Source organism: Trichosurus vulpecula, chromosome 4, assembly GCF_011100635.1.
Source record: "Trichosurus vulpecula isolate mTriVul1 chromosome 4, mTriVul1.pri, whole genome shotgun sequence".
NCBI lineage: Eukaryota > Metazoa > Chordata > Mammalia > Diprotodontia > Phalangeridae > Trichosurus > Trichosurus vulpecula.
Window position 1 is genome coordinate 187,380,576 of NC_050576.1, and position 12,273 is coordinate 187,392,848.

Genomic DNA, 12,273 nt, shown 5'->3' on the forward strand with positions numbered 1-12,273 from the left:
GGGTGCAAATGGAGGTGCCCCTCAGGAGGTGGGCAATGTTTTAGTTGGGGAGTCTCAAACCTGGAAAAATAACAGGTTAGATACCCTCAATCTACCCCTTCAACACAGAGGACATGGATTTTTAAAAATATTTTGAGAACTGTATTTCTATATAGTTGTTTTCCTTTGTAATTCTCTACATTTTATGCATTTATAAACACTCTGAGAAGAGGCCCATAAGCTCCATCAGACCATGTAGGGGTGTAATAGTAATTAAGGTGGGACTTTTTGCTGTTGACCTTTAATGATTCTGGCCTTTGTTTGAAGACTCTGGGCCAATCATTGTAATGAGTTCCCCGGCTGAACACTCAGATGTTGGTAATTATGAATTGTATTTGGTCTGTAATTCAGAGTGCTGGTTTTTTCCCCTGAACTAAGTAAATGATATTTGTATGCTGGATTAAAGTAAGATTGTAAACCCCTTAACGTTGCTTTCCTTAGTAAAGCAGATCAAAAGGACCTTCTGTGAGCTGGTTGTTGTTGGTTTTACACCCCCACAGCAGCTGCTAGCCGGATTGTTTAAACAAGGGATCCACAACCACAAAAAGCTGAGAACTCCTGTCCTAAAGATGCTTGGAGATGGCAGGGGCAGTGGTGACAGGGCCAGCTGACACTCAACACCTGCAGCGTCACCGTGACAAGAAACATGTCTGCAGACAAGGTCAGTCAACTTTTGGGGGACCAAGTTCAGATTTTAATATTTCATTCCCGGACAGTGCTATTTTCTGGCATGAGACATCAAGGGGCATGACATTAAATCCACTTTCACACTGATTGAGTGGCCCAGGGTGCAAGGTCCTTCACTGGACACTATGGAAAGCTGGTTCTAAGACAGCAGCTACAGAACGTTGCCGAGAAAGCCATGCTTGTCCCTGGCTAGGGGACACTGGGCATTGCTTTGGGCCTAGAATCAATGACTGCTATGTATTCTTCAGCTCCCCTGCCCAAACCCACCTCTGTCGTGCCTGGTTGAGGGGATTACCTTAAGGATTTCTATTTGTGGCCTACCTCTTCTCCCTAGACTGGGAGCTTTTAGAGGGTAAGAATTCTTACGCCACTAGACTCTCCAAAGGCAGAGATCTAAGCTTCCTTCTTACACTCACCCCCCAGGCCTAGGCACACAAGGCACTCCACAGATGATGAGTTCAATACTTCCTCCTTAGCTCCACCCCTCCATCCCCCAGTCCCTTCATTTTTTGTCCCCTTGCCTACTTTCAGCTATTACGGAAGTAGAAGATACAGCACTTCATCTAATGATGGTAGAAGGAGCAAACAAGACTCTTAAATACCCACCATTGCTCGTGGCTTTCTTCCTACCTAGGTCAGGTTTCTTTGGCATCAAGAAAGCTAGGTGCTTGGGCACAGTGGGAGGTATACTAGCCTTGGAGTCAGAAGTTTGTTTCAGTGCTGGCTCCACCAATCACCAGCAGCATGACCCTCATGTGATCACGTGCTGAGCCCAATTCCTCATTTGTAAATGGGAATGAGACAATACTCACACTACTTGTAGGTGTATCTCACAGGGTTGTTGTGAGTAAAGCGATTTGTAATTATCTGGGAGTAGTATTTGTTTCAAGCCAGGAAGGCTGGCAGCAGGCGCTGGACTCCTGGTTTCCCGGTCTTGTTTTATACCAGGGTGCCAGGGGGCTTGGGTCAAGGAGCTTTTCACCTCCCCCCTTCATTCCATCCCAAGCCCCAAGTTCTTTCCCATCCCATACAGACGACATCAAAGGCTCTTGAGTCAAAGTACATTTATGGACGCTGAGCCCCACCCAGCTAAGTGTCTGTTACAGGGTCAGCGGAAGCTGGCTCCCCAGTGCTGGGCACTTTGACGTCGTCTTTGTGCTGCTGTCTGATGTACTGATCCAACAAGGCAGTCAGCCGAAGGGGCTGGTGCTGCAGGAGAGAGTGGGTCTGAGACGGCAGGACAGTCAGGCCCCCTAACAGCTCCCCCTGCATCAAAGACTGCGAGGGCAGTTTGGAGTAGTTCAGGAAACCTTTATAGCTGAGGATGGTGTCATCAATGCAGCCACCTGGAAGGAAATGGGGGAATGTCGGTCAACAGGCATTGCTGAAGTACTTATGTGCCAACCACTGAGCTATCCTCCAGAGACTACAGTAGCAGTCCAGGCCCTTAAGGACCACATACTCTAACAGAAGAGACAGCATGTAAATAACTGGCTACATACAAGGTCTATATATACAGAGGCATTAGCCACTGGCAAACCAAGAAAGGCCTCCTGCAGAAAGCCAAGTCGTGAAGGAAGCAGGGCCTTCCAGGCCTGGGGGACAGCCTGCACAAAGGCACAGAGGTGGGAAATGGAGTGTGGCATTTGACAATCTGCCCAAAGACCAGCTCAGGGAGCCAGACTGTGGAACACACGGAGAGAGAGGAAAGTATAAGAAGGCTGGGAAAACAGGAAGGGGCCACATAATGAAGCGCTCTAGATGGCAATCAAAGGACTTTACTTACACAAGGCACCCCAAAAGTTTTAGTGAAGTTTTAAGCTTTGGAAGCTTAGAAGGAGATGAAAGGGAGCCACCAGACACCCCGGAGAGGGCACATTAGAAAGATCCTTGAGCAGCTGAGCACAGGACAGATGAGAATGGGGAGAGATCCGACGCAGGAAGACCAGCCAGAAGGCCGCTGTAGGAGTCCAGAGGAGGGCTGGGGGAAGGGGACAGATCCAGGAGATGCCATAAAGGCGAGAATACCCAGGCTTGGCGGTGGATTGGAGAGGAGGGTGAAGGAGAGGGAGGATGATACTGAGGGTCTAATCGGGAGGAGATAACAGGAGACTGGTCGGTCGTGGGCCTCCTGGATTCGTCCACTGAGCAGACACCTTTCATCCCTGCCAAACATAAGAGCTGACGTGTCTAGCTGGCATTTCTACAGCGCTTTAAGGTTTGCAAAGCACTTTACAGACGTCATCTCATCCGATCCTGACAACAAATATTCAGGGTAGGAGCTATAATTATTACCATTTTACAGAGGAGGAAACAGGCAAACTTGTGACTTGCCCAAGGTCACGCACTAAGCATCTGGGGGGTGGTTGGGTAGCACAGTGGATAGAGCACCAGCCCTGGAATCAGGAGGACCCGACCTCAGGCACTTACTGAGCAAGTCACTCAACCAAAAAAAAAAGCGTCCGAGGTCACAGTGGAACTCTGGTCTTCCTGACTCCAGGCTGGCTCTCTACCCACTGTGCTTTAAGGCCAAACATTCCTATTTGACTCTCAGCAAGATTCTCTAGTGTGAGCAATATATTCCCCAAAGCCTCTTCCACCTCCCAGCCTTTGATTAGGCAGTTTTAAAGACAGACAAGACTGCATCTCCTCACTCCTCCCTCTTCCCCAACTAGTCCAGGAAATCTTGCATTACTAATTCCATCTGGCCCTGATCAACCTGCCACCTTAGCAACGTTTATGATTTGTCCTATGCTGCTCAGCATATAAATATAAGCATAAACACATTTCAAATCTTCACTTATACGTGTCCCAGCGCCCCATTACCCCTGACAGCAGGGTACTGGGGACTCTGTCTCCCCAGTACTCAGTAGAGGGTTATACTAAGAAGGACAGCAGATCCACGGTACTGAGGGAGACTGAAGTGACTCGTATGATTTGACAAGACCATTCCCTATGGTTCTCCCTTGGGCCTGATGGACTTTCCCTGGATGCCCATTCCCATCCATCACCAGTGCCTGGCTGTTACCAAGTGATGACAACACCAACTCCATCTCCCCCGTCAGTCAGTCACGGCTCTCACCAAGTAGTGGTAGGACAGGCACACTCTTCAAGACCCGAAGCATCTCCTTGGCCTTGGGTTCTGAGCTCACTAGCAGCATGTTATGCCCAACAAAGAGAGGCAGCAGGTTTTGGTACTTGGATTCCGCCAGGAACAGCTTCAGGATCTGGGGTAGAAAGAACATAATTGGTAGCCAGGAACAGCATATCCCCCACACTCCAGCATTCAATACCTGTCAGCATGTGGATGGGAAGTGGAAAGCCAACAGGGAGCCACCACACTCAGCCCGTCTCTTTCTAGCTTCCCAGGGGTGTTTCAGCTTAGGGAACGACGAAGGGGAAACTGATGCTGAGGCTCTAGTCTTGGAATGAGAAACTAGGGCAAAAAGTGATGCCAGCCCCTTCCTTACTGAATTGGGAAAGACTTTCACAGAGATGTTGTGTTTCCGAAGCTGGTGCCTGACAAGGAGCTTGTCCTCAGCACTCAGGGCCACATTCTGACACACAGCAATCATTCGGTTTTTTCTGAAAACTTCTGTCACTTCCCTCCGGAGCAGTCGATTCAAGCCCAACTCCTAAAGATTTGGGAGAGAAGCATTTTATGAACAACAGGTACTGGGTATTTGCTGGCCTTTACCCCTTAACACACACATACACGAAAACACACCCCTCCCCCCAAGTGGCACAGCTAACTCATGCAGCCCTATTTGGAGGCATGAACAAAATGACTTCTGCAAGACTTTCTGAAAAGTCTATGAGCTCTCGGAATCAATGAAACCCCGAGTACGTTTTAAAGTATTGGGGGCCCTCCCCAAGTAGAGAGAACTGAAGCAATGATCTAAGTAAATGGAGTTCTGGCCTTAGCTCTCTACTTTGGCCAAGGAAACGTAGCTAACTTGATCTCAGGCATTCCTCTGGAGGGCTTGTACCCTTCCTTACCTCCGAGGGTGGTGCGGGAGGTGAGGGCAGACAATGTGGGGAAACGGCAGGTTTGGGGGGGACATACTGGGTCAGTGCCATCAGCTTCTGTCGCTCAAAGTGCATAGGTCGAAAATGTCGGGTGACAGCTTTGGAACCATGGCGAACAGTCTGGATGGTGGGCAGCTGGCCTGACAAGATAGGTAAGATGCAATCTACCATGAATAAAAGGCAAGGAGTTAAAATAAGTCCCCCTTCCCTCTCTCTTAAGAGAGATAATCACGACTCTCAGCTGCCAAGCCCTGAACATGGTCAAAGCCTACTTCTTATTACCCTTATGTGATTTCGAAGCAGTAGCTTACTATCTGGAGCTTTTCCTTCTAACAAGGAGGACAGGGGGTTAAAATGTTTTGATCTTTTCTGGAAAAATATCACAGTAATTATTACTATTTCAGAGCTTGAGGTGATAGTAAGAGGAAACACGGTATAGTACAAAGAGAACTAGAACTGAAGTCGGGAAAGGACAATTTCAGGGGAACCTGGGAAGGCAAATTGAACAAGAACCAGGAGAACAATTTACACAATGATACGATAAAGAGAAAAACAACTTTGAAAGCCTTTAGAACACTAATCAATGCAATGAGAAATGAGTTCAAAAGAATGAAGATGAAACATGCCACTCACCATCTGACAGAAAGGTGATGAACGGAAAGCCCGGAAAAGAAACATACATTTTTGGATATAGGTAATGTGGGAGTTGGGGGCAGAGGGGTGGGGTGGGCGGTGCAGATTATGCAGGTATGTCTTGAGAGCTTTACTTGTCCATTTGTTTTATTTGCTCAATAAGGAAGGGAGCAGAGTGGGGCCGATTATTTAAATGCTTCTTTTAATAAAAATTTTTAGGATGGACCTGAAGACTGAAAACCAGAGTTCAAATCCACTGGGTGACCCTGGACAATTCACCTAACCTTTCCGAGCCCACTTCATCTTTATCTCTAGTTAAGAGATAATAAAGGCTTATTGTGAGGCTCAGATAAAACGATAAATGAAAAATGTTCTTAATCTTAAGGTCTTGGAAGTTAACATCTGTTGTTCCTTTATTTACAAAATGAGAAGACTGAACTAGATCACAGGACCAACAAATTTCAAGTTAGAAAGGGCCTAAGAAAAACATCCTAAAAGGAAACTGAAGCCCAGAGGGGGCAAGTGACTTGCCCAAAGCCACAGCAGGTAGAAGAGCCAACATTTGAACACAAGTCCACTAATGTCAAATCCTATGCTTTTCCCTCTATATACGTTCCTAAGTTCCCTTCAAGCTCTGAAATACTATAGAAAAGTCAAAATTAACCCCATTCTTCTTCAAATCTATGAACAGCTGCTGCAGATAGCGACCTCCCCAAAAGACCCAGAGTGGAGGCACTAAAAATCCCTCCTTTTAAGGGCATGGCAAAACCTCCACACCCCAACATTCATTCAACAAGTATTTATTTAGGTAGCAGGAACTGTGGTAGGCAATGGGAATGCAAAACAAGAAATAAAACCAAAAAAATTAGTCCCTGCCCTCAAAAAGCTTACATTCTGCTGAGAAGAAACAACACGGACTAGGAGATACAACTACACACAGGGCATTATATATGGTAGCATGGGAAGACCCTAAATAACTGGGGGGATCAGGGGAAGTCCTGCTTAAGAGGTGGAGCATGAGCTAAGCCTTGCAAGGCTGGAGATTTTAAGATATGGGGCGGGGGGGGGGGGGGGGGGGATGCATTACAGGCAGGGGGTACAGTCTGTATAAAGGCGTGGAGGTGTGAGTACACAAGAAGGCCAGTTTGGCCGGATGTGTAATAAGTCTGGAAAGGTGGGATGGGGCCGGATGGCGAAAGATTTTTAATTCCATGCAGGGATGTTTATATTTGGTCCCAGGTTCAAGGCAGGTCCCCTGGAGCTTCGGTCCCAGCCTAGTCGTGGGTACACGGTAGGGGTCCCGCGAGTAAGATGCTGCCCCGGGGATGCCGGAGATCACACTGGAAGAAGGCCTGCTGGGGTCAGGGGTCACCGAGGTCTGCTAGGGTCAGGGAGGGAACTGGCTGGGTGCAGAGGTCACTGGGAGAGGGGTCAAAGGTCGGCAAGGGCGCCAGGCCTCCGGGGTCCTGGGCTGCAGGGCCCCGGGCGTCTCCCAGGCTGCTTCGTGAAGACGCTCCCCGCTCCTTACCAGTTCGGAGCCAGAGCCGGCGTCCCAGCGCCCCAACCACAGCCCCCGCCATCTTCGCCGGAGGTTCGTACGGGTCCCGGTTGGAGATGGAAAGAACAGAGGATTATGGGGCTCCGGGCTCAGAACCGGAAGCCGTAGCACTCACGGAGGAGGAGCCTGCGACAACCTTCCTAACTCCTTTCCTCTCCTTTCCCCGGTCCCGCCCTACTTCCTAGCGATCACGCTAGCGCAGGCGCAGATCGAAGCGTCCTCGTCTCCTAGCAACGGGGTCCAGGTGCTGGGAACAGACCTTTTCTTGCCCCTGCAGGCTGCTGCATCCCCAAACCCGCTCTGAAGCGTCTCCCCGTGGCAGTCTCCCAAATTGCTGCTCCCTGAGCTCCCCTTTAGATCTCCTTCAACCCTGCCCACTGCTCTTCAACTCTTGGCACCCTTTCTCCTCCCCATTTCACCAGGGGTGACCCCACATCTCAGAACTGCTCCTCCTCCTCTCCTCACCCCGCTCCTGGCTCCAAGCGCTCCAAAGGTGCTCTTCCTTTCTTCCCTCCTCCCCCTGGACTTCAATCCCCACCCCGCAAAGGAAGCCATGCATGGAGGTAACTAGAAAGATCTGCTGTAGGTTTTTCCCTGCTCAACTCGACCTTTGAGGGTCATTACCTAATTCACTTCTAGGAAGGGTGTAACTCTGAGCCCTCTTTTCTTTGTAGTTGTTCCTGCTCAGAGCCCTGTGGGTGTCTACATTTCTGATGCCCTCATTGCCAAGAGGAATTTGGCCTTCACAAAAGATGAGGATCCTTCAGCGGTGAGGTGAGTATCTAATGGGTTAGAGAAAGTGGATCCAAAGGCTTCTTGTTCTGGCTCAGCCAAAATTCCTAAACTCTGTTCTTTACCAGCCCCCTTCTTCACCACTCCCTTCTATATTCCTCTCCACCAAAACAAAACAAAACAAAAAAAAAACGCAACTGCTGAGACTGGGGAAAGTAAGCTTCTTTGGGCTATTTGAAAAAGAGTTGGAAAAAAATTGGATATGGCAGTTTGCCTGCAAAAATCACGTTATCCATGTCCTTGCCTCCTGGTGTCTTGTTTGTTTCTTTGGAAAAAAAAAAAGAAAGAAAAGAAAACTTCAGAAACAACCTTCTTCTATTACCCTTTTCATCAGTTTTACAGTCCTTCTTGAGAACTCACTGGAATCCCTCCCATTGCAATTTCTGCTACTCTGGAGACCCTGAGTCCAGCCTGTGCCAGGGTCTGACAACCCTTAATACAAACATAAAGATATTCTTGCTGAGAGCTAATCGAAATCCTTCAGCACTGCTTCCCTCCTGGGAAATGCTATTTCTGGCTCTGAGAAACTGAAGATGTGCTCCATCATGCCTGCCTCTCTTCTCAGGCCTCGGGCTCTGGCTACACTGCAGACTGTCCGCCTAGACCGAGAGGGCATCAGTTGTATAGGAAACTTGGAGGGCCTCCGAGCCATTCACAGTCTCTACCTCCAAGAGGTGAGTTTTCCCAGCCACCCTAGGGGACTGTGGCACCTCAGCTAAGAAGGGCCTGAAAAAAAAAAACATTTGTACAGCAGCCTGATCAGACCGCATCTGAAATTTTGTGTTCAGTTCTTGGGGTTACGTCTTAGCAAACTATGGATAAATATGAGCATACCCAGAGGAGGGTGACCAAGAGAGTAAGAAGACTGAAAAACTTGCTATACAATAATTATCTGAAGAACTGGGTGTGTATTCCATGGAGAAGAGAATATTTAGGGGTACCCATGATATCCATCCTCAGAGTGACCCTACCGAGAAGAACGAAGTAGGGTGCCGCAGTGGAAAGTCTGCTAGATTAGGAGTTAGGGATTCTGGATTCAAGTCCTGTCCTTGATATTACTCCCTGTACGACCCTACATAAGTCTGAGTTCCTCTCTGAGCCTCAATTCCCCTATTTGTAAAAGGAGGTTGTATTCGGATGACCTTTTTAATACCGATATTATGAAGATGGAAATTAGAGGCAGAATTTAGTCAGAAGGAAAAAAATTCCTGATACTTGGTACCATATCTTGATAAAGGAGCAGCCAAGAAATGGGCTGACTCATGAGATAGTGAATTCCCTATTACTGGAAGTAGAGACCATTTGTCCAGACTGTTGTGATTCATATTTCAGGTATAGATTGAACTAAGTAACTGAAAAGTTCCTACCTAGCTCTGTGAGTCTGAGTTCGTAAATCCATTCTGTCTAGTCTTCTGCCTTGAGGAAGGCCTTCCTTCAAATAATCATGGCTGGATGAAATAAAGACCTAAAAAGGAGACCTTGCACACCCACTTGATAGTGCCATGCCTTCCTCATCAGGTAGTTCTTTCTGATGTCTAGCCCAAATTTCTTATGTTGCAGTCTAACCCTCTTATGGGAACCAACAGCTTAGTCTCTTTCCCTACCCCATCTAAGAAAAAAAAATTGCTTCCCTTGGGTTCCTCCAACTTCTCTCCTACATATTGAATAATACCAATTCCTTTATCTTTTCTTCATTGGTCTCACCAAATCAGATCAAAAAATAATCAAGTGCCTACTATGCACAAGATAGCAGCGCTTTTCCAGTTTCCCTGTCTGTCCCCTACATTCTAACTGTGGTACCAGAACAGATGTATCGGTAGTTTGCTGTAGGTACCAGGTCCAACCAGCCCTGAATATTAACAGCTATAGCAGGTAGGATGGCTACAGGTGATGAATGGAAAGGTCTCAGAACTAAGGGCTGAAAATGATTCCAAGCAGGTAATCCTTACTTCAGAGACATATTGGGGGAAAAAAAAAGGTGCTTCGCTAACCTTATGGTGCTATATAAATGTGAGTTATTATTGTTATCTGCATTTGCCCAGCGTGGGAAGACATCCCCCAGGTACTTGGATTAGAGGAGAGGAGAGAATGCTTCTGGCTTTTGTTTCTTTTTTTACTTCTCCCCACCCTCATGTTTCTTATTACAGAACGAGATCCAGCGAATTGAGAACTTAGACTGTCTCCCTTGCTTACGGTAGGTGATACAGTTCATCCCCTTGGGCTGTGTGGGTCTTGGAATACCCCCCAAGAGTCCACTTTCAGAACAGGCAGCCCAACTTCCCTTCTTTTCCAGCATCCGCGTCTCTGCACTCCACTGTTTCCCAAACCATGTCTCGTCCTTCTGCTGGACTATTCTGATTAGCTCCTTGTATCTCTATTTCCCCTCTCCCCCAGCTTCCTAACCCTGGCAGGAAACAAGATCCAACAGGTAGAAAACCTTCATGGGCTCCAGCAGCTGCAGCTCTTGGACTTGTCTCACAACCAAATTGCAACATTGCAACTAGGTAGGAGACCCCTTGTCCTGGCCCAGAGGACCGAGGCCCGATCCCTATTCACTGCTCTCCCAATCCCCCACCCCCCCACCCAGGTTTCAAGAGAGCAGGGTAGGGTTGAGGGACAAATCATAATTGATTGCAAAAACCTTGGCACTTGGCAAAGGTGGGAGTGAGAAGGGACGTGTCTTTATTGACTTCACTTTCTTCCTTCTGCCTGTGTAGCTGAGTTTCCCAGGAACCTCCTAGTCCTTAATCTTTCTGGGAATGACTGTACCAAGCAGGATGGCTACAGGTAAGTAAATGGGAGAGAGCCAGACCTAAAGGCTGAAAGAATCAAGCTGTCTGTAGGGTAGATCCCCACGCCCTGTCCCTTCTTGCTTCGTCCACCTCGGAACAACTGCATTGTTTCTATAGTCCCAGCCTGGTCCAAGTCCCATGTGATGATGACGGCACAATTGCAGCATCCTATAAGCTCACCTCCTCACATCCAGCTAGATTGTTTGTCTTGAGGTGCAGAGCAAGGGGCTGTTTTCTGCTTCCTTAATACCTTGGATGAGGGCCCTTGCACACCCAGGATGCACCTCTCCAACATAACTCTATCTTCCTCCCTATAGGGAAATGGTGACAGAGTCCTTACCTAGGCTTCTAGATCTAGATGGTGAGAGGGTGCCTGGATGGGAGGACCCAGAGGAGGAGGACAAAGCGACAGACCCCCAGGACGAGTTCCCTGAGTTGAGTGACCCCTTCTGTGCTGAACGAGGTGATTGCTCTCTCTCAAACCCGTCTCTCCTAAGCTTTACAGACAGCCAGGCAGATAGGGGTGTGAGAAGGGAATAGGGAATTCAAGATAATGTCACGGCTACAGCACACCCGCAGGCAAGAGAGAGAAGGGGGCAAATCTGAGCTGGCTCAAGAATGAGAACCCGTGACTGTATATGGGCTTTCACTGTAACTATATTTAGTGACTTACTCTTCCACCAGACCTCCACGTTCTCTGCTTTGTAACCTCATCAGTCTTATGGGGAGAGAAGTTTATATAAGGAGCTTAAATATGTTTCCAGACACACTATCTCCCCAGTGTCCACAACTTCCACAGTAAATCTGGAGCAGTCAGCTAGGGCACAGGCAGTTTCTTCTGCCCCAGACTGCCAAATTCAGAGGACATTGTCAGCATTTACATATCTTCAGCGGTTTAGAAACAATAGAGCTTAGCTACCAGGCTTCAAGCCTAATTAATTTTAAGAGGACATACATCCAACAACCTGCTTCATGTTTGGATCCACCTCATGGAAGAGAGTATCATGGCATTACTGTTGCTTCTTGTTTAAGTCAGTGTGTGCTTTTGAGAACCATGTGGGCCTAGCCTTTCTTTTGTGTGGAGGAAGTAAAAAATAAAATAATAGGATAGAATGCAGAGACTCCACATGAGCTCCTCCTGGACTCCATGGTGGGTGCATCGCAGGCTGTTTACCTGACCTGATTTGTGCTACTTGTCCCAGCTGTAACATCTAGGTGCAGCTCTGGATCCAGCCTCGTCTTTCCAAATTCAGAGATCTGGGTCTGTGCTTCCTTCTCCCATAGGCTTTTTCGAGGAACTGGAACTGGAGCTGGCCACCAATAGGGACAGGAGACTAAGGGAGGCCCTGATGGAGCATGAGATGAGGATGACATTCAAGCCTGTGACCACTGACCTCTCAATGCTGCCAGGGGCCCCTCTGCCCAAGAGCCACAGCCCATCCTCAGTGTCTGAGCAAGACACAGCAGGGGCCAGCCCCACTGCCATTTCCCCTGGGCAAATTTCTGCGGTCAGGAAACCCCGTGGCCTAGACAGCCAGCGGCAGAGAAACACAGTCCAGGTGGAGAAAAGGGGAAGGCTGACCACAGGCCCCCAAGCCAAGGTTCAATGTGCTACCAGAATGGCAACCATCAGAGCCAAGAAATAAAAGGCCACAGGCTCACCCCACCTTTCCTCTCCCAGCAAAGCCACGGGAGCAGTAAAAAAAAAAAGTGGGAAATAAGAATGGCCACATCTTTAAATTC

The 12,273-nt window shown here is 48.1% G+C and overlaps 2 protein-coding genes across 2 annotated transcripts; one reads left to right on the top strand and one right to left on the bottom strand.

Annotated features, from left to right (window-relative positions):
• Positions 1-1,775: 1,775 nt before the first annotated feature.
• Positions 1,776-7,181, bottom strand: MRPL10 (mitochondrial ribosomal protein L10). Its single transcript, XM_036753458.1, has 5 exons — positions 6,917-7,181; positions 4,726-4,895; positions 4,197-4,361; positions 3,809-3,953; positions 1,776-2,072 (listed from the first exon to the last, which is right to left on the bottom strand). The coding sequence occupies exons 1-5, from the start codon at positions 6,966-6,968 to the stop codon at positions 1,816-1,818; spliced, it is 789 nt and encodes a 262-aa protein (XP_036609353.1). The 5' UTR covers positions 6,969-7,181; the 3' UTR covers positions 1,776-1,815.
• Positions 7,182-7,499: 318 nt separating this feature from the next.
• On the top strand, positions 7,500-12,222 carry LRRC46 (leucine rich repeat containing 46). The gene is made up of 8 exons (XM_036755627.1): positions 7,500-7,509; positions 7,621-7,720; positions 8,304-8,412; positions 9,886-9,932; positions 10,133-10,242; positions 10,456-10,525; positions 10,848-10,993; positions 11,815-12,222. Exons 1-8 carry the CDS (start codon positions 7,500-7,502, stop codon positions 12,174-12,176), a joined length of 954 nt encoding a protein of 317 aa, XP_036611522.1. The 3' UTR covers positions 12,177-12,222.
• The last annotated feature ends 51 nt before the right edge of the window (positions 12,223-12,273 follow it).